The 24,364-nt window shown below is 41.9% G+C and overlaps 1 protein-coding gene across 3 annotated transcripts in view; it reads left to right on the top strand.

Annotated features, from left to right (window-relative positions):
* LOC130148210 (ubiquitin carboxyl-terminal hydrolase 4-like) overlaps positions 1–24,364 on the top strand; it is a 32,193-nt gene that overhangs the window by 2,362 nt on the left and 5,467 nt on the right. For 2 of the 3 annotated variants that reach the window (XM_056336539.1, XM_056336541.1), the window contains exons 4-9: positions 2,069–2,195; positions 3,318–3,463; positions 3,647–3,708; positions 11,510–11,653; positions 12,283–12,400; positions 24,135–24,308. In XM_056336539.1, the coding sequence (XP_056192514.1) occupies positions 2,069–2,195; positions 3,318–3,463; positions 3,647–3,708; positions 11,510–11,653; positions 12,283–12,400; positions 24,135–24,308 (771 nt within the window). The remainder of the gene's footprint in view (positions 1–2,068; positions 2,196–3,317; positions 3,464–3,646; positions 3,709–11,509; positions 11,654–12,282; positions 12,401–24,134; positions 24,309–24,364) is intronic. The other variant, XM_056336540.1, reaches the window with a different exon arrangement.

The following is a 24,364-nucleotide window of genomic DNA, read 5'->3' as shown; positions in this document are numbered from 1 at the left end:
GCTTCTTGCAAAAAATATAAAGTGAAAGGTCAGTGGGACACACAAAGCTGCAGTATTTCACCTGAGTAGAATGTGTTCAGTATCTGGTTACATACTCTTCAGATAGCTCTGGAAGTAAAGCACTTAAAGCATTCGAGGACCAGAAGTTTTAATCCCTTTCCTAAAGCTGGATCAACTGTAATCCATACATCAAAATATCCATAAAAGCTGGATTTGGGAAGTAATTTTCAAGCATCTTTGTAATTTTACAAGCTGGGGTTTCTTCCATTTCTATATGCCTGATGATCAGAGGCAAGTATAGGAAGATTAACTTAGATTTATTTGTAGGTCAGGTTTCTTTCCATAATCTCAAACCATGTTTTTGGACAGTCTTCTATGGAGTCCTGTTGAAAAGTGTATTAATGTGCAAAATACAGAACAGTGTGCTTCCTCGGTGGTTGACAGCGTGTTGTGCTCAAATTGCTATCCATCCAACAGGATGACCTGAGTTTTACTTCGACAGAACAAGCTAGCTGATCAGACACTGTTTCAAAGACCTCTGCGGGCAATTAGACTCTTCTTGACATTCATCCGTCCTAATGGACTCGGTGGTATGGTCAGAAACTTCTTGGAAAAGTTCTTCTGTTTCTGCATATGGTTCTTTATTTGTTTCTACCTATAGAATACTGGAGAACAGGAAGTCCCATTGAATGAAATTCCTTCTGAAAGAGAAATGAAGAACTTGTGAATTGGTTTCTTTGCATTCTTTAAAAAAAAAGTCTAATTTGCCTGTCAAGAAGCTGTTTGAACAGGGAGTTTTACTTTCACTTTCTGTTGCAACAGCAAAATAGTGAACATCTTTCCAACTGTATTTGTTAATTATTTATTTTTAAAGCACCTTGCATATCTAATACAACCCTATAAAAGCTCAGAAGAGGGAAGCATAGTTTAGCCAAATTCTCACGGTAAGTCTTAAGTCTTAATTCTTTGTTTCTTTCCGCAGTTGGGTGGAGGATTTGTAAAATGATCTACTTCTGTATCATTTTACAGAAGTAGATCATAGCAAGTCTGGTGTCACGCGAGTGATACAGAATATTTCAGTTGGAAGTGAGCTACAACAATCATCTAGTTTCAACTGCTTGACCACTTCAGGGCTGACTGAAAGTTAAAGCAAGTTATTAAGGGCACTGTCCAAATGCTTCTTAAACACTGTTACTTGTAAAAATTGGACCTGCTGGTTCAATGAAATACAATCTCAGTTTCATAGGCTTTATAGCTACAGAGAACTGTGGAGAGAATTGAGGTGTATTTTGGTGGGTTGGTTGGTTTTGGTTTGGTTTTTTCCTCCAGTTATATCAGAGTTGTCTTATAATTGGCCTCTGAAGTGTGCTTTTCTTACTGGTATAATGTGTTTTATGATATGTAGGTGAAGAGGGGTGCCTAGTCTTACAGAATACATTTCTGAAAATATGCTGAAAGCTAGTGGGATGGGTAATGTACCTATTCGATTTTCTCTCAAATGTGAAATTGATGTAAAAATGACTCTGAAATAAAGCAATGTCATCAAAACTAGTTCTGACATAAATTTACCTGGTTTTTTGCAAGGAGACAGTAATAAGGCAGATTGTGTATACCACGCAGAAAAGTAATTAATGCTTTGTCTTACTCCCTTCTAATAGAAAGGATTCTGTTCCAGTGTTCTAGGCTTGTTTTTTTAATGTAAACCTTAGCCAAAGGCTAGAAGCAAAAGGTATTTTTTTTCTAGAATGCTTTGACTGTGTGATCAAATATTTTTCATGGGTAATTAGCTGGCACTATCAACTCAGCTGTGATGATGGACCTTTGGAACTGTGCAGTGTGGAAGGAAAGCATGAGGATTTCTTATGTTTTAAAAACAAAAAACCCCAAAACAAGCTCACAGAGGTTGTGACTGATTTTGGACTTCAGAGCGAGTCGGTGTTCAGTTTACGGGTTGACTTGCAAGACATGTAAAGACTTAGAGTATTTAGGCAGGGGTACCTTACAGAGGATTGCCCAGTGGTTTAGCTTTGTGTTCGTTTCATTTATCGCATCTGCCTTCTGTTTGCAGGTAGTGGACTTTGGTGTGTTTGCGAAGCGCTATAAGGTTGAAGTTTATCTTCTTGAGCTGAAGCTGTGTGAGCGCAGCAATCCTGACAACGTAATTAGCTGCCACTTCAGTAAAGCAGACACTGTTGGTAAGTAGATCTCTCATACCTGAAGCTGTGCAATGGTGCTACCTCAAGAGATACTTTGTGCCCCCCTGAACAACAACAGTGTTGGTAAACTGGAGCAAGTCTAGTGGGTACCAACAGGATAGCTGGGAGTTGGAGCATGTGATGTGTGAGAAGAGGCTGGGGGAGCTAGCTGTGCCTGGGGAAGAAAAGGCTTTGGCAGGACATTGTAACACCTATGAGGAGGTTACTGAGGATGTGAATCAGGCTACTTACCGAGTCATGAACAGCAGACATAGTCATAAACTGAAGCGGGACAAATTCCAACTGAATAGAATGAAAATGTTTTCCCTGTTGGGACAGCTGGACATTTGAACAGGGCCCAGAGGGGTGGGGGAATCTCCTGCCTTGTAAGTTTCGAAGACCTGACTGGATAAGCCCCAAGCAGCCTAGTCTGAATTCAGTGTTGACCCCACTTTGAGCGATTGGACTAGGAACCTCCTGAGTTTCTTCCAGCCGCAGTTGTGGTTAAGAGCTTCGAGGAGCGTGTTGCTTACTAAGTAGTGTCCTTGAGAAACAGCCACATCACTCACGTAAAGCAGTTCCATCTCTGGTTTTCCTGTGATTCCTTCCTGGTGTGTGAATATTTATAGAGATCTTAATGGTTCTTCCTGAGGTTTGGCCCATCTCCCTCTCTGTATCATCGCTATATTTTCCCATGTAAAAATGCTGAATGTCATCTGTCCTATATGTCCATAAAGATGCTTTTTTTCAGTTTGCTGATGTATGGCCTGGCAGTAGTAAGTGGAAAGACTTCCTTCTTGAGCCTATTGTTTTCAAACGACGACTGTTTCACAGAAGCTGGCTTTTGGGCAGAAACCTGTCAGTGTGTTCTGAATGTTATTGGTTTGAGGGCTTGACAGGCAAATACATGACTGAAAATCCAAGCTTTTCATTTTTTCAGACTAAATATTAGTCAAGTTATATGGGAAATTATAACTTCCATGATACTTTTCGTACCCGAAAGGATCTTGAAGGATCAAGGATGTACTTCCTTGCTAAATATCTGGCTTGTCGTTTTGTTTTTTTTTCCAAATCACCCAAGTTTTAGGAATTTTGGTGGGTTTTTTTTTTCCTCCTGAACAGCTACCATCGAGAAAGAAATGAGAAAACTATTTAATATCCCAGCTGAGAAAGAAACTAGATTATGGAACAGGTATATGAGTAACATGTATGTGCAGCTCAGCAGGCTGGATAGCACAGTGCAAGATGCGGGGCTCTATCAAGGTCAGGTAACGGGCTTTTTTTTTAAGATTGTTATGTACTGCTTTCTCTGATACGTAGTTCTTTTCACTTGCCTTTTATGTACTTTGAGCAAACCTTGAAAATGTCATTTTGTAAATGTTTTTAGTGATTTTGAAAAGTGTGTAGCAGACTTGCAGTTATCTATCTTTATTACCTGAACTTTCTTTCAGGTTGTTCTAATAGAAGTGAAAAATGAAGATGGCACGTGTCCTGGACAGCATTTCCTGGCAAAGTAAGCATGTTTAAAAGGCTTCTGCTGTTTTGTCCAGCTTGTTCACTAGGCTTTAGTGACCACACGTTCTCTGTGAATACCTAGTTATCAGTGGCTATCGTGGCTTATTTTGGATATTTTGAAGAAGGAGGTGAAAATTTTGAATATGAATATTCTTCAGTGGTTTTGCTGTTGGTTTATTGTCTTAGCAATGGTCTTCTGTTTTAAAGCCCATTTCAAATAGGCTATGTAAGGATTAAATATCTTAGATTTCTATAGTGTTAGGAGACAAAAGTGCTCTTTACATTGAGCTAGTTTACTTTAAAAGCTACCTCTACACACTGCACAGTCTTCTACCATTGTAGAACAAAAAGGATCTTGGAGTAAAAGCTGCCAGTCATGAATGCTCAGAGTTCTGGTAGTTCCTTCTTAAAAAGGGTATAGAAACAGCTGAACAGCCCCCCCCTGCCACCAAAGGCAATTGTAGAAGCCTGTAAATATTACACAGATATCCTCTCACTGCTATCTCTTTTAGAGTAGAGATGAGTAAGAGAGGGACTTCATGAAATACTGTATAGAGTGAACGGTATAGAATGGGCACTGCTTGTAATAGTAAGGAACTGTTCAAGTCCTACTACAGAGAAGTAAAATTCTGTGATTTTACTAGTCTGATGGCCTACTTGCTTTCCTGTGAGTAGGCCACCAGACTTGATACGGAAAGGAAATATTTTTCTGTACAGTATGGTTAACTTCTAGAACTTGCTGCCAAGTGATCTCATTTGAGATCAAGATCTTACTGGTGTTAATTTGAACAGATCAAATAGGTCAGTGAAACCTATTTTGAAACAGTTCTCTCCTACTGAAATATAATACTGGGTAAATGGATCAGGAGAATGCTGGTGTTAAGAGAGGCAGCTGTGCAAGACCAGATTATAACATTTTATTTCTACACAAAGCAAAGCTGAAATGGAGCCCTGTAGCATTCCCAGGCCTCAGGTTTTTTCTCTTTTCACCAGCTAGTCTGATACGTAAAGACTTTTAATTAACCTCTAGTGATAATTAAATGAAAATGGCTATTGGTATGCAGATTAATATTTTCTAATGACACAGAAAGAAACATTTGCTAATTGTAATGTAAAACTTTGTAAACTTTGTAAAAAAAGTGACATTGTTTGACTTGATGCTGATAATGGTGACTGAAGGAATTCTATTTAAAACATACGTGTAGGAAGGAGTGTCTATTCCTTTGTACTTTGCCTTCTACTTAATCCTATCTCAGGCAAACATTTTGCTCCGATATTCTACTTCTCAGCTAGAGAAAATACTGCTTAGCCAGGACCGTAGGGAATTTCATATTGGAGTTCTTCCTTCAGGTTGCATCATACTGGGATTCATCATGGGCTCTTTTAATGCTAAAAGCTTACAGGAGAGTTTTTCTGTATTTAGAATTTTGATGACATAAACCAAACGGGATGTGGAGCGCTGTGCTGTTGGTAGAGGAATGATGAGCATCTGCATCGCTGTCCAGGGCCAAAAGAGGCCTTGGACAGCTGAAAGTTCATGTCATTCGCTACTTGCAGAATATGGGTGTGCAAGGTGATTGTGGCGTGGGTGGGTTACGTGTCGTGAGGATTTTCCCCCACCATTTACTGCATGTCAGAGGCACTGGCTCCTACTAGGGCGAAACATTTTCCACATGTTGGGCACCCTTCCCGAGTGTTTGTTTCCCCAGCCATCAAACTGGCTGACATATTACAGAAGAAATGCTCTTAAACTCCACAGCAGTTCTTGGGTGGTACGTTCAGCGTACGGTTGGCCATTACTGTTTGTTAGTTTGCTGCTTCCTGAGGTTCAAAATACTTTCTTCTTGTTGTAGTTAGAAACTGCTTTTACTGCCAGGCAAGGTTTCAGAAGAGGGAATGGATTATACTAGGAATTTCAGAATTGGAGGCATACTTTCTTTATGAAGGGAGATTATGTCAATGACTCTGTGAAACTTAGTCCTCTTTAATTGTTACTTAGAAGGCTCCCAAAATAAAACCCTGAGATGGGGGCGTTCCAGCCGAGTCCTAGCACACACTGTTTTTATCCTGGGTATAAATTTCTTAGCACAAACAAACAAGGAGTTGTCAGATTTATAAAAATGGCACCTTTTCCATCAAGTGTTGCATTTGAAAACAGGAGTAAAGTTGTATTTAGCATCTGCCTGGTAGCTGTCTGCCTCCCTTTGCAGTGTGCAGCAGTAAAATACCTTTCAGTCTTTTGCTTGCTGCTAGAATTTTACTGCAGTTTCCTCTTCCTGCTCTTCTATTTACTGATGGCACGGTATACTCGGTGGACTTTCTTTGCCCCACCTGGTACTCTCCTCCGTAAAAATGTCGAGGGGCTGTTGCTTAGTTCACGCATCCTGTAATGCGTGTGTCTCTCCTCAACTACTCTGTCTTGACTTAGGCATCTGTTCAACCTGGTATACAGCATGCAATGATATTACATGCCAGAAATTATTGTACAATTTTAAGACCTTGGTGGTTGATACATATTTTGTAGGTACATAATGCCATAATTAAATGCCCTTTCATATTTAAAACTCATGTCCTTCTCCCAGTTCCTTGTATGCTGATGATTTTAGAAGACCTCTTCAGCAACTAGGCTAAATATTTTGTGGGCAGATCTTTATTATGTGACTTTCACGTGCTTGAGTTTGCAGCAGATGCCATGCTTTCAGAGTAGCATTGAGTGTGTAAGAGAAGTTAAGGATGCTTTTGCATGTCAGAGCTTTCTAAATGAAAAATCCCTTACGGCCTCTGCTCTGCCAGTGAGATCTAAGTCAGCTTTTCTTGCTTCGACAAAAACTTCTTGTCACAATATTCTTGATGTGGAGGCTTTTTTTTATATTGGTGGCTTAAAGGAGGACTAATTCTACTGTATGCTCTGAAGGTAGCCTCAACTGAATTGAAATATTTTTCCTGTCTCAGTCTTGCAACCTTTTACAGTATTTCTTCAAGCTGTTCAGCTTAGCAGTTTTTCTACTTATCAACCATATGGCCTCACAGTTTTCTGCACTAGATTAATTTAACTTTGTCCCCTTTATGCTGCAAGTCTCCGGATTTCTCCTCAGTTGCCATTTGTGTGGGTTTTTGACAGGTTGCATAGCAAGATATGAAACAGCTGTCTTTTAATTGGCATATGGGGGGCAATGTGCATCAGTATTGTGAAACGAAGTTGTGTACGTGAGGACGAAGGATGTGAGCCCCAAATGCACGCTGGATTCTGTAGGAATGTGATTCCAGTCCTGGCTCAGTCTCTTGAATGTGAGCTCCTGTAGCAGCCTTGAGGCAAACCCAGCCAACCAAGTCAGTGGTCAGTAGGGAGGTGCTGAGTGCGTCAGAAGACTTTCTGATAACTGACACACTGATCAAACTGCATGTGGAATGGTCGTGTCCTGTGAGGTTGTCAACAAATTTGAAAAGTAGACTAATGAGAGGTTTCAGAAGGAGCCAAGTGAATTGTTGAAAAATTAGCAAATAATTTTTGTACTAGAAGACTTAAAGTATTATATCAGTGAGAAATGTAAAAGGTGATTTTAACACTGTAGTGGGTTTGCATGGCGAAGTTTTAGTAGCAGGGGGGCTACAGGGGTGGCTTCTGCGAGAAGCTGCTTGAAGTTTCCCTTGTGTCTGATGGAATGACTGCCAGCCGGCTCCGAGACGGACCTGCTGGCCAAGGCCGAGCCAGTTGGCAACAATGGTAGCACCTCTGTGATAACATGTTTAAGAAGCAGGAAAAAACAAACACCCCGGAACAAATTGCAGTGTAAGAGAATGAGACTGTGTGAGAGCAACAGCTCTGCAGACATTGAGGTCAGTGCGGAAGGAGGGAGGAGGTGCTCCAGGTGCCGGAGCAGAGATTCCCCTGCAGCCTGTGGTGAAGACCATGGTGAGGCAGGCTGTCCTCCTCAGCCCATGGAGGTCCATGGTGGAGCAGATCCCCACCTGCAGCCTGTGGAGGGCTGTGGAGGCGTATGTCTGAAGGAGGCCGTGGCCTGTGGGAAGCCCACACTGGAGCTGGCTCCTGGCAGGACCAGTGGAGAGAGGGGCCCACGCTGAAACAGTTTGCTGGCAGGATTTGTGACCCCGTGGGGGACGCGCAGTGGAGCAGTCTGTTCCTGATGGACTGAAGGCCATGGGAGGAACCCACACTGGAGCAGTTTGTGAAAATCCTGCAGCCTGTGGGAAGGGCTTGCACTAGAGAAGTTCATGGAGCACCGTCTCCCGTGGGACAGACCTCACACTGGAGCAGGGGAAGAATGTGAGGAGTTAGAAGTGGCAAAGGCAGCGTGTGATGAACTGACTGCAGCCCTCATTCCCTGTACTGCTCAGTGGGAGGACGTAGAGAATTTGGGAACGAAGCTGAGCCCGGGAAGAAGGGAGGGGTAGGTGTTTTTAAGTTTTAGTTTTAGTTCTCGTTGCCCTACTCTGATTTGAATTAATAAATTAAACTAATTTTGCCAAGTCGCAGCTGTTTTGCCTGTGACAGTAATTGCCGAGTGATCTCCCTGTCCTAATCTCAGCCTGTGAGCTTTTTGTTATATTTGCTCTGCTCTGTGCAGCTGAGGAGGGGAGTGATAGAGTGGCTTTGGTGGGCACCAGGTGTCCAACCAAGGGCAAACCACTACAAGCACAAAATCTTCTGTGGGATATGAGAAATGGAAGTTGAAGAAGGAACTCCACAGGCAGCAGGTGGAGACGAGCACAAACCAATGTTCAGGTGATGAAGCCGGATACTCGTGCTGCAAATGAAATCAAGGTTTCTGCTGACTGTAAGGGGTGTTGATCATTGGAACAGTTTAGCTATGGTCTACTGGGTTAGCTGTTGCTGGCCACTGTGAAACCATGATGGCAGATTTTTCTGGAAGATGTATTTTAGCTCAGACAAGAGTTACCTTGAGAGACTGAAATTGTCCTTAAGCAGGAGGACTGATTGAGCAGTAATACCACGCAGTGTCATCCTCAGAGCTGTGAAGTTATTTTATCAAATCCCTGAACTGTTGCATGGTTACATGGAGTCTTTCTTTGCTATAGTTTACTCCTGTATAGGTTTTGTTGATGAAATGTAGCTGAATGTGTTTATTCCTGTCAGAAGAATTGCAGTGGTTCTCAAGGGAAGCTGCAGGAGTTTGGCACCTTCCAGTCCAGTGTCTGTTGTGCGTACAAAGAGCAAACTAGGCCAACTGAGAGTAGTTTCAGTGGTAACCCACTGAGTAGCCCAGAATGTTTTGGAAGGTTCTAAGTCACAAACTTCAAAGAAGAAATAATGTTTCTCTCTTACTTCAGTGAGGTGTTGGAGCCTCCATTTCCAAGGGAGCAGAAATCCATTGCTGTGAGAGGTGGCAGTGGAGAGAGAAGGTGGGTTTGACCAGTCAGTGTCTGCGTATTCCACAGAAACCCCTTTTGGGGCATTGGGGATAAAAGCTTGGCGTCCAGGACTTCTATTGTCAGCTCTGTGTGCAAATGAGACAGTCTCCTGAGGAGCCTGCAGTACTGTGGAGTCATGAACAGTAGCTTCCCGGTCTTAAAATGGGAAGCTTTCAGAGAAAAAGATTTTCCTTTGTTACTCTCTGTGCCTTCAACCTGGAATCGTAGCTGCTATTGTGACTACCTTGTGAAATGAGGGGGAACAGCTGTGCTTAGTAAATTGTCAATCTTTCTTCTGTTATTACAGACAGATGAGTAACTTGTGAAATGTAAGAGTGCTTAGAATTTTTATCTTCTCAAGTGAATTTGATTTTTATGGGTTTTTTCCCTGCCTGCTTGGAAAGCTGTTGGCCTCTCTTTTGTTGTTTTACTTTCATGATCCTTCCCAATTTTCTAACAGGAATTTGCTCCGTATCCTTGATGCCTTTGTAGGTGGGCCTTTCCCTGCTCTGACTTGTCTTTTATCTTTGTTTTCTGATCCATTTTTTAATCTTCCTCCTTAGATCTTAGCGTATTTTTTTGTGTGTGCATGGGGTACTGTTGAAATACTTCTTGGAACTCTTCAGTTGCCATCTGACTCTTTGATTATGCACTGCCTCTATGCTTCTGTTGGAAATTTTGAAATCCTTACGGTGTTGTCCTCCTTTTCTTGTCTCCCTATCAGATTTTCTTCATATTATTTTCCAAGCATCTTGCTCTGTTCTGTCACTGGGAACAAACATGAAGCAGAGATGCTGCATTTTCAAGTCTGGCATTTTTTAAATTGCCCTTCTTTGCTTCTATTTGAAGCTTTTGAAAATGTGTTTGTAGTGCTTTTACATGCTGTTGTTAGCTTAATTGCTTTATTCTTGACCCTTGAAACTCCCCCAGGTGGACCACCAGTGTGACCCTCTTGTTCTGTTATTGATCTTATCTTTGTGTCCAGGTAGTCTTGAGAAGTTCCACCCTCAACCTTGCAATGACCAGAAGGTTGCGTATTGTCCCAGAAACGGTTGTCACGGTTATTTCGGTAATTGTTCATTCTCTCTAGTATACTTTCCAGTACACTTCTTGGTTGTGCTGTCTGGTTGAGGGTTTTTTTTTTTAGCATGCTTCAGGCTTAGACTATGTTTGGGGTTTGTGTTTTCATCTGGGAGCTCTCATCATAACTTGCTTCCTTCTGTATTTACTTTACTTCTACTTATTTCCGAACGGGTAAATTTGTCCAGCTCTTCTGCCTCCTCTTGGCCATTATGGCTTGTTCTTTGTCTTGTAGTTTTTGCTCTGCAGAGGTTTTCCAGGACTGTTTTCTTAGTAGCATGGGAGCGATGAATATTCATTTTTAGTTTGTGTCATTTGAGAATCAAGGCCTCATTAAGAGAGATACAGGAACAGGCTGTAGCTTGAGGGCACTGTCCTGTGCTGGTGCTCTGCTGTGCTGTGGGTGCAATTAGCTACTGTTGCGTGGCTGTTGGTGTCCTGCACCTTTTTGCATTCGGTTTTGCTTGTTGACTTGGGCAAAGATGGGGAGAATGGGTAATTTCCCAGTTGGGTCTTGCTGAGGAGAAATTAATTAGTATCAAAATAGTTTCTTTAAGCTTATGTATGTAGTACTGGCGTGTGGTTTTGCCTTTTTTATTGAACAAAAGCTGTCTATGACAGAATGCTGTGGGATTTTAGTGCCTTGCTGGCCTTTTGTAACATTGTGTTCTGGTTCTTTCCCGGCCGAGGAGAGTAGTGGTGTAGAACAGCCTGGGATTCACGAAGGGATACCCTTGGGGCTTGTGAACTTTTTTGATCTGTTTTAGTATCTCCAGTCTCAAAATGCTGAGGATTGCTATGCACACCCCATGTACCTAGCAGTGTGTTTTGCCTGCAAGTTGTAGTTGTATCAGCTAGGCTCAGTAACAAACTATTTTGTGCCCACCCACAAGAAGATAGATGCCACAGTATCTTCTTACTAATTAATGTTCTGTTTGAGTGATGGTTTGGGTTTCAGATAGGCAAGGACTGACTTTGTTGCTTTGGGTAAGTGTTTCAGGATTTTTTTGCTTGCTTGTTTCAAGGTGGTTTACTCATAAACTTAAAGCTTGCTTCCCTGTCACTCATGCCATCCAAATTGCCTACTTACTTTGGTCTGGGACCCAGATTTTGCTTTAAGCAAAAACTGTTACTCCTGCTTCTGATACTTCTGTCTGATGTTTGTGTTCCAGACAAGTGTTTGGAAGTGTGATCACACAGATCAAAGCAGTAAATTCTGTGTGTGGGAACTAACTGTAATGTGGCAAGTCCTTGGAGTTTTGCGGGAGGTGGGGCTGGGGGTGAAAAAAGCAGTAGCCCTGTTCCTACTTCTTTCTCCTTTCTCCCAGATCAAGCACTGCAACTAGCGGAAACTTTACTGCCTCTTCAAAATCATCAGCAAGTTCTTATTCCTCAGTGTCTGCCACCTCTGTCATTACTAACGGTGATAACAGTAACTCCTATGGACTGAACAGCTCCCACCTGGGCAGGGGGTAAGAGCAGGAATGTTCTTTTTGTTTCTTCATCCTTCATGTGAATAATCCTGTGCATCCTTGCCTGTACAGAAAAGGACTGTGATGGTGCTCCGTGAGGAGGTCTACTACTCTTGTGTACTTGTTTATCACACTTTGCTTTTGAAACCGCTGTGTTCTGCTGTTCCTTGCTCACTTGCAAAAGTAGCGTGTGTTCCTGAGCTTACTAACTACCAGGGCATTGCCTGATTTTGGGTGGACTGGGGGTATGAGGGAAGGGATTGTATTCTTTTCTCCATCTGTCATTAATGTAGAAACCTTTCCAGGCAGAGATCATAATTTTCTTATTAGCTCGTACAGTATGTTGTATAGATTCTTGCTGCATTCGGATAGTGTGCTGTGTACTTAGAGAAAATTAATGTGTTATGAGCCATAGATTAATAATATGCTGTGTAACAATTAACACTTCCAAAGTTATCACATACGCTTCACGTTCCTGGTATTTAGTATTGGCGGCTATGAAGCAGCAGAAACCTGTAGGCTGGTTAAACTGTTTAATTAAACAGTTTTTCGACTTGTATTTGATGTGGCTTTTAAACAGTATTGAGACTCAATAGACTCATTGTGGAGTTCACTGTGTTGTCTTTCAGAGGTTCTGGATTTGTCTGTAACTCTTACAGCTGCAGGGACAGCGCTTCCCTGACACAGCCTGGACTCTGCGGACTCAGTAACCTTGGAAATACCTGCTTCATGAATTCTGCATTACAGGTAAGAATTGGAAAGAACCCTTCTTAGAATTTGTTTCAAAGAACGTCTTCAGAATTTCTTAGTGATTAAGTATTCTTTATTGTCGGCGCCGGGTGTACGGGGGATCCTTCCACCAATCGTACCCACCCAGAGGGGCAGATTATCTTATATTTATATAATGAAACAATGAATATTCCATTAACGCCTATACATATTCATCACCTGAACCCGCCTACCCTCGCTTCGTATGTTAATTAGCTTATCAGTCCTTCACGCTTGCGCAGATTCTTCCAAAAATTGTGGGCCGGGGTCTTTAGAATGTGGGCAGTGGTCTATGGGAGGAAGGCCGTAGGTCTTCCTCACGGTGTACTTTTCACCTTAGGTCTCAAAAGTGATGAGTTGGCAGACTTGTAGAAATCTTTCCCGGGGTTTTTACAATACTCCTTGTTAATTTGACTCAAGGCCATCCTGCTGTCCCGTTATCTCCTTGGTAGGGCAGCTTGCTTTGCAGATAGGGAGGACAGCTCCCCTTTCAGAGATTTGCAACTTTCTTGCCAGAACAGTCTATATGATCTTTCAGACATTTTAACCCCTTTGTTGCTATACAATTACAAGCTTATTTATGCATTAAAATGAATATTGATTTATGAGTACAAACTTGACCATATTATTTACAACTTATTCACATCATTCCCCCCTTTTTCTCGATACAAGCAAATTCTTTTGCATTATATATATTTTCTCATGTTTATGCACCAGAACATGCACCTAAACACTACGCATGCATATACACCAAACACTGTAAAAACTACTAACATAGTAAAAATCTGTTTTATCCATCGTAGGTCAGGCAGCCAGGAGGTTAACTTGTTCCATATTCCCTCAAAGCTCCAAGAGAGATCATCCTTTGTAATCTCATGTAATATTCTGGTTTGTTCCCAAATCTTTTCTAAATCCAAAGTTACTCTCTTGTCATTGTTTATGTATGTGCAACAACTTGTATTTATTAGTGTGCACACTCCTCCTTCTTTGCTAAGTAGCATATCAAGTGCCAGTCTATTTTGTAAGGTCATTCTTGAAATGCTTTTAATTTCCTCTTGTTGTGCCTGTATGGCATCAGTAGTAAAGTTCATGGCAATTTCCATAGTAGCAGAGAGGTTTACTAAAGCTTTTTCTAATTCACTTACTCCCAACCATGGAAAAAACCAACGAGCAAAACTATGAAAGGCAGTAGGTCTCTGTATAAGAGGATTTGTACTTTCTCGTCTAATCCTTTTAATATATGATCTAATTAGTCCTTGTGTCAGATTATGAACTATGAAGATGTGCGGAACAACAGGCCCTACAGCACATTCACCCTGCCAGCCCAAGGGTAAAACCTTTCGGGCTTTGTCTCCGCATATCCAATACCATCCAGTCCCTGAGGGAGTGGGCCATCCCTTAGGAGTAGTATTGTTTTTCCTCCTGGTCTGGTTTTTATTCCAAAGATTTGCCCCTCCATATTTCCAATAGGATGTACAATTGGGGTACCTGCCTATGAAGACTGTTTTCCCGCATCTTTTATCGGTCGAATTCCCTCCTGTTTCAGGTTCGGTCTTATTCAAGGAGCACCTTTGGACACACGGGACACCTCTACTAGAGTTCAAAGGAGCATTGATATCCAGTGACCAAGACAATTCCTTAACTTCTAATTGGGTGTACTCTGAAATAGTCATTTTTGAAAAAGCCGCATGTATTTCGGAATCATTCGGAAATGCACTACCTATCAGGGGAAATCCCCGACCTGCATTTTCAGGCATTTGAGTACAAATCCAGCAAGAGGTTAGGTTGAAATTCTGAACAATATTCCTTAGTAATTGTAAATACATATTCTGGTCCCATGCATTGACATTCCCTATCCACAACCCGGATATCAAGGTAATTATTGTCCATCCTTTCGACACAACCGTAACTTTAGAGGTTCCATTTGCGTAGCTTCCCATCGTGAACCTGGAGCTTTTTTTACTCTCGAGTAGTGGATCCAAGCGACTTGTTCCTTAATCTTGATAGCAGTATGAGTTGTCAACAGTACTTGATGCGGTCCACTCCATTTTTCCTCCAAAGGTTGCCCTGAAAAAGTCTTTATATATACATAGTCACCTGGTTTGAAAGAATGAACTGGTTGATCTAATCCTCTGGCCCTGGTTCCTAGAACGTGCTTTTGTACCTTACTCAGTTGTTTCTGTAGTTCAGATACATAATTATATAAGTATTCTGATCCTAGCTGTGTTAAGTTTTCTCCGCTAAACAAAAATTGATAAGGCCTTCCATACAAAATCTCAAAGGGGCTTAAATTTTCTCTCACTCTTGGTTTAACTCTGATTCTTAATAATGCTAACGGGAGAGATTGTGGCCATGTCAGATTAGCTTCTTGTCCTATTTTAGCTATTTGTTGTTTAATTAAATGATTCATTTTTTCTACCTGTCCACTTGCCTGTGGCCTATAAGGAGTATGTAATTGCCAGTCTATCCTGAGAATTCTGCTTATTTGCCGTACTATTTGTGCACAGAAATGAGAACCCCTGTCAGAAGACATTGCGGCTGGGATCCCAAAACGTGGGATTATCTCGTTTGTCAGAACCTTAACCACCTCTCTTGCTTTATTCGTTCGACAGGGAAAGGCCTCGGGCCATCCTGAGAAGGTATCAGTTAATACTAATAAATACCGATACCCCCCTTTTCTAGGAAGTTCTGAGAAATCAATTTGCCATTGTTCTCCGGGATAGTTTCCTTTACCAATTATCCCAAACCTCACTTTATTTTGAGTATTGGGGTTATTGTGTAGACAAACGCTGCATTGTTGAGTTACCTGTTTTACGGTAGTATACAAATTTCGCCCTACCATTATCCGACTCAAACTCTGATATAGAGTATCAGCACCCCAGTGCGTCCTATTGTGTTCTGTAAAAACTATAGACCAAATTAAGTTGGAGGGTATTATTACACGGTTGTCTTTCAGATATACCCATCCATTTACCCCTTTTTTACCTTTCAGATCCTCAATTAATTTTAAATCTTCCTTCGTATAACTCGGCTTTTGACTTACATCTATAGTTTGGATTTTACTGTCTGGTATTAAGGACAACGCTTTTGTGTCAGCTGAGTCAGCCACTCGTTTGGCCTCTTGGTCTGCTAATCGGTTTCCTATTTCAAATTCAGCATTCCCTCTCTGGTGTCCCCGACAATGCATAATAGCCACTTTTTCTGGTTGCTTTACAGCTTCTAATAATTGTAAAATTTCTTCTGCATGCTTTATCTGTCTTCCTTGAGCAGTTAACAGTCCTCGTTCCTTCCAGATTGCTCCATGAGCATGCACCACACCGAATGCATATTTGGAATCTGTCCAAATATTTATCTTCTTTCCCGCCGCTAGCTCTAATGCTCGTGTCAGAGCAATTATCTCTGCTTTCTGGGCAGACGTCCCAGGGGGCAATGGTTTAGACTCAATTACCTGTTTGGTGGTGGTAACGGCATACCCTGCTTTACGTTGTCCTTGCTTCACGAAGCTGCTTCCATCAGTGTACCAAGATTCGTCGGCATCCTCTAAAGGTTCTTCTTTAAGATCTGGTCGGCTCGAATACACAGTTTCCATTGTCTCTATACAGTCATGGACCACCGGTTCATCCAGAGTTCCGCTGAGAAAAGAAGCTGGATTCACAACATTAGTGACAACAATCTCCACGTCATCTTGTTCCACTAATATTGCCTGGTACTTTAAGAATCTCTGCGGTGAAAGCCAGTGGTTTCCTTTCTGTTCCAAAACTGCTGAGACTGTATGGGAGACTAGCACTGTCATCTTCTGTCCCATCGTAAACTTTCGGGCCTCCTGTATGTTAATAACTACTGCAGCAACAGCCCGTAGACATCCAGGCCATCCTTTGCTTACTTCATCTAATTGTTTGGAGAAGTAAGCTACTGCCCGCTTATAGGGACCCAATTTCTGTGCTAGTACTCCTAAGGCTATCCCTTGTCTTTCATAGGAAAACAGGAAAAAAGGTTTCGAAAGATCCGGTAACCCCAAGGCTGGAGCTTTCATTAATTCCTGCTTTAACTGCCTAAAAGCCTTCTGTGCTTCTCCAGTCCAAACCAATTTGGATTGATCCTTCTTAACCATCTCATACAAAGGCTTCACTATCAGTCCATAATTATAGATCCAAAGACGACACCAACCTGTCATTCCCAGAAAAGTCCGCAGTTCCTTTACCGTTCGCGGTTCCGGTGTCCGACAAATGGTTTCTTTACGTTCTGTTCCCAGCTCTCGTTGTCCTCCCGAGACCTCGAATCCCAGATAAATCACTCGTTGCTGGACCAGTTGGGCTTTCTGTTGAGAAACTCGATATCCATTTAGTCCCAGAAAATTAAGCAGGCTTATCGTCCATTGGACACAGCCCTCTCTTGTCTCAGTAGCTATTAAGAGATCGTCTACGTATTGTAATAAGGTTCCTTCAGAGTCTGGGGTCGACCAGGACTCAAGCTCCTTAGCTAATTGATTCCCAAAGATAGTCGGGCTATTTTTAAATCCCTGGGGTAAAACTGTCCAGGTAAGCTGCGTTTTTCTCCCCGAATCAGGGTTTTCCCATTCAAAGGCAAATAACTTCTGACTTTCCTTGGCTAGGGCCAGACAGAAAAAGGCGTCCTTCAAATCCAGTACAGTAAACCAAACTTGACTGCTTTTTAGTTTAGTCAATAGAGTGTATGGATTGGCCACTACTGGATGTATATCCTCAGTGATTTTATTTATGGCCCTTAAATCCTGAACTAGCCTATAACTCTTTCCATCTGCCTTTTTGATTGGTAATATGGGCGTGTTATATTCTGATTCACACTCAATTAGTAGCCCATATTGTAAAAATCTGTCAATTATTTCTTTAATTCCCCTCCTATCCTCTATCCTTAGAGGATATTGTTTAACCTTCACAGGCTCTTTCCCCAATTTCAACCTTACAGTTATTGGAGTCACATTCTTGGCTTTTCCAGGAATTTCGGTAGCCCAAACTCCTGGGTACACTTGATCTGCAATTTCCGGAGGCACTTCACTTCTAAGATTAGTTTGTATCAATGCTAAGCTTAGTACATTTATTAACTGTTCTTCCCTTATTCTTAGCCTCATTTTTCCTTTCTCAAAAACTATTTCTGCTTCTAATTGTTCTAATAAATCCCGACCCAATAGTGATTTTGGTGACCCCGGTAAGTACAAGAACTTATGTATTCCCACCTGTTTCCCTAATTTATACTTTAGCGGTTTTAGGAAAAAGGCTTTTTGTTGTTGGCCCGTAGCCCCCACTACAGTCACAAAGTCTTTATCTTCTGGCATTAGCTTTTGATTTAACACCGAATAGGAAGCACCTGTGTCTATTAAAAATTCCATTTCTTGTCCCGAGTTCCCTAGCTCTATTTTAACCAGAGGATCTGCTAGGGTAGATTCTCCTGGTCGACTTCATTGATCCGATGAAACATTTGCTATCATGTTTCGAGCTCCCCCTCGCTTTGGACACTCCCCTTTCCAATGGCCTACCTCTTTACAATAGGCACACTGATCTGATCTTAGAGGTGGTTGCTGGGTCCTTATTCGTTTCCCATCTCCCCTATTTTTAACTCGAAAAGTTGGTCCCTGATTATTTAATGCAGCTACTGTTGCTGCTGCAATAGTCTGTCCCAGTTTCTGTCTTTCCTCCCCTTCCCGGTTTCTAAACACTCTCCATGCTTCCTCTACCAGTTTTTCTAAGTCTCTCATGTCTGCCCCTTGTAATTTTTGGAGTTTTTTCCTTATGTCTTCTGTTGATTGTCCCAGAAACAATGAAATCAATTGTAATTTACCCCCTTCTGAGGACGGATCTATCGTTGTAAATTTTTGCATAGCTGTTCTTAAACGTTCCAAAAATTCTGTGGGGGTTTCAGACGGTCCTTGTTTTATAGTGTACAACCTGGACCAATTTACAGATTTGGGAATAGCATTTTCCAGGGCAATTCTTATCCATTCCTGATACCTTTTTAGTAATCTATAATCGTTACCATCATTATAGTCCCAATCGGGGTCTGCTCTCGGGACATGTACTTCCACAGTTCCGGGCAGAACCCCTGAAGCTATTTGCACTTGCACATGCGTCCGGGCTGTTTTTATTACCAATTGCTTCTCTGTTTCCGGCAGAGCTGCTAACATTATTTCTATGTCTTTCCAATCCGGATCTAAATTTTTCATAATTAATTCGAACCTGTTAGCCACCTCCTCCGGGTCATCCCTATAACCTTTTACAGCTTCCTTCCACGAATCTAATTCACTAGTGGTAAAAGGAATTTTAATTCTAACCGGTCCATTAGTCCCCACAGCTTGTCGCAGAGGGGCTTGCATCACCGGTCCCGACTGGTTACTTATTCCTGCCTTACTCCTTGTACGTGCAGTAATCGGGGTAAACCCTTTTGAATTCTTACAGTCCTCGCCCCCCTCATCCACAGACTTCTCCGTCCGGATACTTTCCATATTCGATAGGGGTGGAACATAATCCTCCATCCTACTTTCTCCCTCCTCTGGCTCCCCTAACTTTAGACATCTCTGACCGATACTACATGCAGAGCAACACCTCTTCAACTTTCCTTTCCCATCTTTTCTCATGTCCCTTTCCATTGCTAATATTAAGGGATCCTGTGGAGCTAGATTAATTCCACACCCTTTTTGCCACTCTGGATGATTTCTCAGGGTAAAAAACATATCTGCATACATTACTTCATCCCATTTTCCTTCTCTTCGCAAAAATAGCATTAACTGCAACAAGGTATTATAATTTATAGTTCCGTTAAGTGGCCATTTCTCACCATCTTCCAGCTTATACAACGGCCACCACTGATTGCAGTACTTTATCAATGTTTTCTTATTCACACTTCCACCAGCAGACCCTCCAATAACCCTCCAGTGACTCAGAACACATCCTAACGGGCTTTTCTTTAAAATCCCACCACTCTGCTTTCCTCCCATTTTTCCAGCTTACACTCACAGAACACACTTATCACTTACAGAATTACTACTTACAAAATGCAACACGCAGGTATCTTTCTACAGCAACACCAAGAGCTCACTATTATTATCAAAATATAGCCGAAATCACAGTAACAATTATCAAAGTCAAATTCCACATTCCATAAATCCGGTAACCAAAATAAGCAACACTGCAGCAAATAAGCTTTATAAGCAAACTTGCCAGATTCCAGATGGCAATTAAATGTTGATAAAACCCAAACAAAACCAGAAGTATACTTAGGGTGCCAGCCACAGAAGTATACCTGAGTTTTCCAGACCAGATGTATACCCGAGAAACTAGTTCCCAAGCATACCCAGATGTATACCCGAGAAACTAGTTCCCAAGCATACCCAGATGTATACCTGAGAAACTAGTTCCCAAGCATACCCAGATGTATACCTGAGAAACTAGTTCCCAAGCATACCCAGATGTATACCTGAGAAACTAGTTCCCAAGCATACCCAGATGTATACCTGAGAAACTAGTTCCCAAGCATACCCAGATGTATACCTGAGAAACTAGTTCCCAAGCATACCCAGCAGTTACCCTGCGGAAATCAATTTTCTCGTCTTACGGGTAACCCCAGATTACCGGTAATACCAGAATACAGCAATAAAGAATATTATCACTTACAGAAGATGGGATTCTTGTCTGCCTCCGCAGTGATCCGATGAGTTGGGGAGTCCCTCCGGGAAAATCCCCGGGGGTACCCAAGGGAGTCCACTTCCCAGCGGGTCCTACGGTCAGGCAGAGAGCCGTCCCATCTGGGGTGCCAGATTGTTTCAAAGAACGTCTTCAGAATTTCTTAGTGATTAAGTATTCTTTATTGTCGGCGCCGGGTGTACGGGGGATCCTTCCACCAATCGTACCCACCCAGAGGGGCAGATTATCTTATATTTATATAATGAAACAATGAATATTCCATTAACGCCTATACATATTCATCACCTGAACCCGCCTACCCTCGCTTCGTATGTTAATTAGCTTATCAGTCCTTCACGCTTGCGCAGATTCTTCCAAAAATTGTGGGCCGGGGTCTTTAGAATGTGGGCAGTGGTCTATGGGAGGAAGGCCGTAGGTCTTCCTCACGGTGTACTTTTCACCTTAGGTCTCAAAAGTGATGAGTTGGCAGACTTGTAGAAATCTTTCCCGGGGTTTTTACAATACTCCTTGTTAATTTGACTCAAGGCCATCCTGCTGTCCCGTTATCTCCTTGGTAGGGCAGCTTGCTTTGCAGATAGGGAGGACAGCTCCCCTTTCAGAGATTTGCAACTTTCTTGCCAGAACAGTCTATATGATCTTTCAGACATTTTAACCCCTTTGTTGCTATACAATTACAAGCTTATTTATGCATTAAAATGAATATTGATTTATGAGTACAAACTTGACCATATTATTTACAACTTATTCACATCAAATTAAATAAAAGATCAGTCTCACAGAGATTATAGATTAAAATCTCTGCAAGGGGAATGTGATTCAATGAGGAGACTGTGCCTGGAATGGAAAAAAACCCCACCAAACCAACAACCAGCCAACTCCAAACCGAAAAATTGGTTCATATTTACTTTTGCTTATGCATAGCATGTTAGTACTATAAAACATAGTACAGTATGAAGGACTGGATCTCAAATACATGACTTCTGAAAAGGCTGTGGGCTAACTGTAACGTAAGGTCCTAGTGCGGTGCTATGACAAAAATGGGCTGATGTGGAGGATGTTTTGACTTGTGTGGGCTACATAAGTGACATAAGCAGGTCACTGCATGCAGTTCTGGGGTCTGTGTTTAAAGATTCTTGAAAAATTAGGAGTATGAAAAGCCCCAGGAAGGGTTCAGGGTCATTGTGTGGGCTGTTAAGGTTGTGACAGTTAGGCAAAGCTAATAATAATTGGTATACTTATTTAATTCAGTCTCTTAGGTTTATGTGGTTTATTTTAAAAAATGCAGAAACATATTAGGGAAAGTTGTTTGCTAAGAAATTGAAAAAATTTTGAGCCGATTTTTATGAACTTTGCCTATTGCTTACATCAGACTTGTAGTGCGGTACTGTATTGGGTCTGGCTGAGCCCACAGCAGCCCTCACAGCGCTGTGCTTTGTACTGGGAGCCAGAAGGGTGGTGATAACGCACCAGTGTTTTGACTGCTGCTGAGCAGCGCTCACACAGCATCAGCCCCAGTAGCCTGAGGCCTGGGAGTGGGCGAGACCTTGGGAGGGGACACAGCCAGGAGGGCTGACCCAGAGTGACCAACGGGATATTCCATACCATATGACGTCTGCTCTGATACAAAAGCTAAGAGATAGGAGGAGGAAGGTGGGGCATGCGCTGTTTATGACATTTCTCTTCTGGACTAACGGCTACGCGTACTGAAGCCCTGCTTCCTGGGAAGTGACCGAACATCATCTGCTGATGGGAAGTAGAGAGTAACTGCTTTTTTTTTTTTTTTTTTTTTTTTCCCCTCTTCTCCTTTGCTTCCATGCGTATGACTTTTGCTATTGCTTCATTAAACTGCCTTTATCTTGACCCACAAGTTTGGGGTATTTTTCCATCTTATTTTCTCCCCCTCCCCGTTCTACTGAGGAGGAGAGTGATAGAGTGGCTTGGTGGGCATGTGGCATCCAGCCAATGTCAACCCACCACAGGTACAAGTGCTGTATAATGACTTCTGTCGCTCTGTGGTAGCTTTGAAAGCTAGAACAGGTCTTAAAATAACTGTAATGCATTATGCATGTGGTATTCAGGATACACAATAAACTTGGAATGCCTTGCTTTGTTTGACATGACTTTATTTTCAGTTGTATCATGGTAACCTTAAACCAAATCGTTTTCTTGAACTTTATAGCTAAGACACAACTTCAACAATTAATTTTTATTGTCAAAGTAACTTAATCCAAACATTCTTCAACCTCAATTTTGCATGCAAACTAGTCGTGTTAAGGACCAATTGCTTTCCTCTATCAACCGTAGGCTTTAATTTTCTAGACATCAGTCTTTCAAATGCAAATTTCTGCCTTTAGATTTTGGAGGTTCTTGAAATTTTGTCAGCAGCACTCTCCCAGTGAGAGGCTGGTGTCAAACGTAGCAGTTCTATAAGCACTTTCATGTCACTTGCCTGGAGAAAGATACTAACACCTGGGCATTGGAACTGGAACAATTTGATAGGAAATAAATTCCACAAGGTACACATCAAGGCAGTGAAAGTGGAGTTGGCTGAAGGGCAGGACTACACTTTCCTGGCTCTCCAGGTTGCCAGGTGTAACTGTGCTGTTCCATCTGTGTAGCTACACCTAGTGCGTGAAGCGCTGTACGGGCATCTGGTGCAGGTCCTGACATTTTAGGCATTCAGAAGGAGCCCAGTTTAGGTTTTCTTGATACTGCAGTGCGTCAAAGCCCTTAATAATTTTGATCATATCTTAGACTTGGTTCTCTTTTTGTTCACACATCCAAGTCTTGCCTTACTTATCCGAGTGTTGCTTCTTGCTATGAGCTTTGAGTCTGTGAATTACTGAATTAGGGAATCTACTATTTGTGCTAATTTTACTTGTGTGCTGAGGTTTATGGTGATTTCCCAGAATGCAGTAAATCATTACCGTGGTACACTGATGATAAGTATATAAATGGGAGAGCAGATAGAGTGGTATCCTTCCTGCCTTTAAAACTCACTAAGTTTTTGATGGGGATTCTTTTTAATGGCATTTGGTTCTTTGTAGGACAAAGTGTAGCTTGTGTTTCACCTTTAGGAGAAGCCCTTGTTCCTCCTTTTGTCACTGTTACGTATATTAGGATTTTAAGATGAGAGAGTGAATGAGGGGTGTAGACTTGAGAACATTAATGTGACATGTCTAGAGACCTTCCTGACCCGTTCTGTGCAGCTTTCCCTATAATGCATCGGTAAGGTAGCCTACCCTGCCACCTCAGTCCTGTGTGGAAAACCAGGTCGGCATCCATTAATTACAGGAACTGGTGAGTGTTGGCAGGACTGTGATTGCAATCTTGTACTCTTCTGGCACTTGCAGGCTTGGATTTTTTTCAGACTTCAGCATTACACCAGGAGACATTACACAAATTGAAGTGTTAGTGGGAGTTACAGAACGAATTAACAAAATGTGGAGGGACATAATAAGAAAAGCAGATACCTTCCTTCCAAAAGTCTGTAGGTTGGTTTTTTTTTCTGAAGGTTGTTTGCTGTTTGCTTTCCTGAACTCTTAAATGCAGTAACTTTAAGTGAATGCTTAAAATTATTCTGCACCAAAGAATGTGATGCCGGTTTTAAAGAAATTCCTGAAGGAGAACCAAGGAGCTGCAGAGCAGTGAGCCTTATGCCTTAAGCTAGATCAACCAGTAGAAACCGTTCCAGAGGGAAAGCTGACAATCTGGGGGCAAATACACTCTACAGGAGAGCAGTCAGTGTGGCACCTGCAAAAGAAAACTTGTTTCCGAAAAGAGCTGTTAGTCTTTTGAACACTGATACTTGGGGGTGTGTTTTTTTTAGTTCAGCCATGCTCTGATGCAATGGTTATAGTATCCCACCCTCCCAATAGGTTTTTTTCTTTGTTTTTTTCCTGAGTGTGTACTCAAAAATTCAGCCTCACCGGTTTTGTTAATAACTTAGTACATATTTTGATGTGAAAATTGGGTTTATTTTGTTGGTACACAGATTTATTGTCCTGTGCAGTAAATTAATCTTCTTAATGCTTTTTCAGTGTCTAAGCAATACGCCTCCTCTGACTGATTATTTCCTGGAAGATAAATATGAAGCTGAAATAAATCAGAACAATCCACTGGGGATGAGAGGAGAAACTGCAGAGGCCTATGCAGAGCTCATTAAACAGATTTGGTCTGGGAGACAGTCTTATGTGGCCCCTCGGATGTTTAAAGTAAGTACTCTGTGTTCTTGTAGCATAGCTCTTTGACAAAAGAAACAGTGAAAGCT

The sequence above is a fragment of the Falco biarmicus genome, chromosome 4 (assembly GCF_023638135.1).
Source record: "Falco biarmicus isolate bFalBia1 chromosome 4, bFalBia1.pri, whole genome shotgun sequence".
Classification (NCBI taxonomy): Eukaryota; Metazoa; Chordata; class Aves; order Falconiformes; family Falconidae; genus Falco; species Falco biarmicus.
The sequence above is the reverse complement of the archived record's forward strand: the minus strand, read 5'-3'. Positions and strand labels throughout refer to the sequence as shown.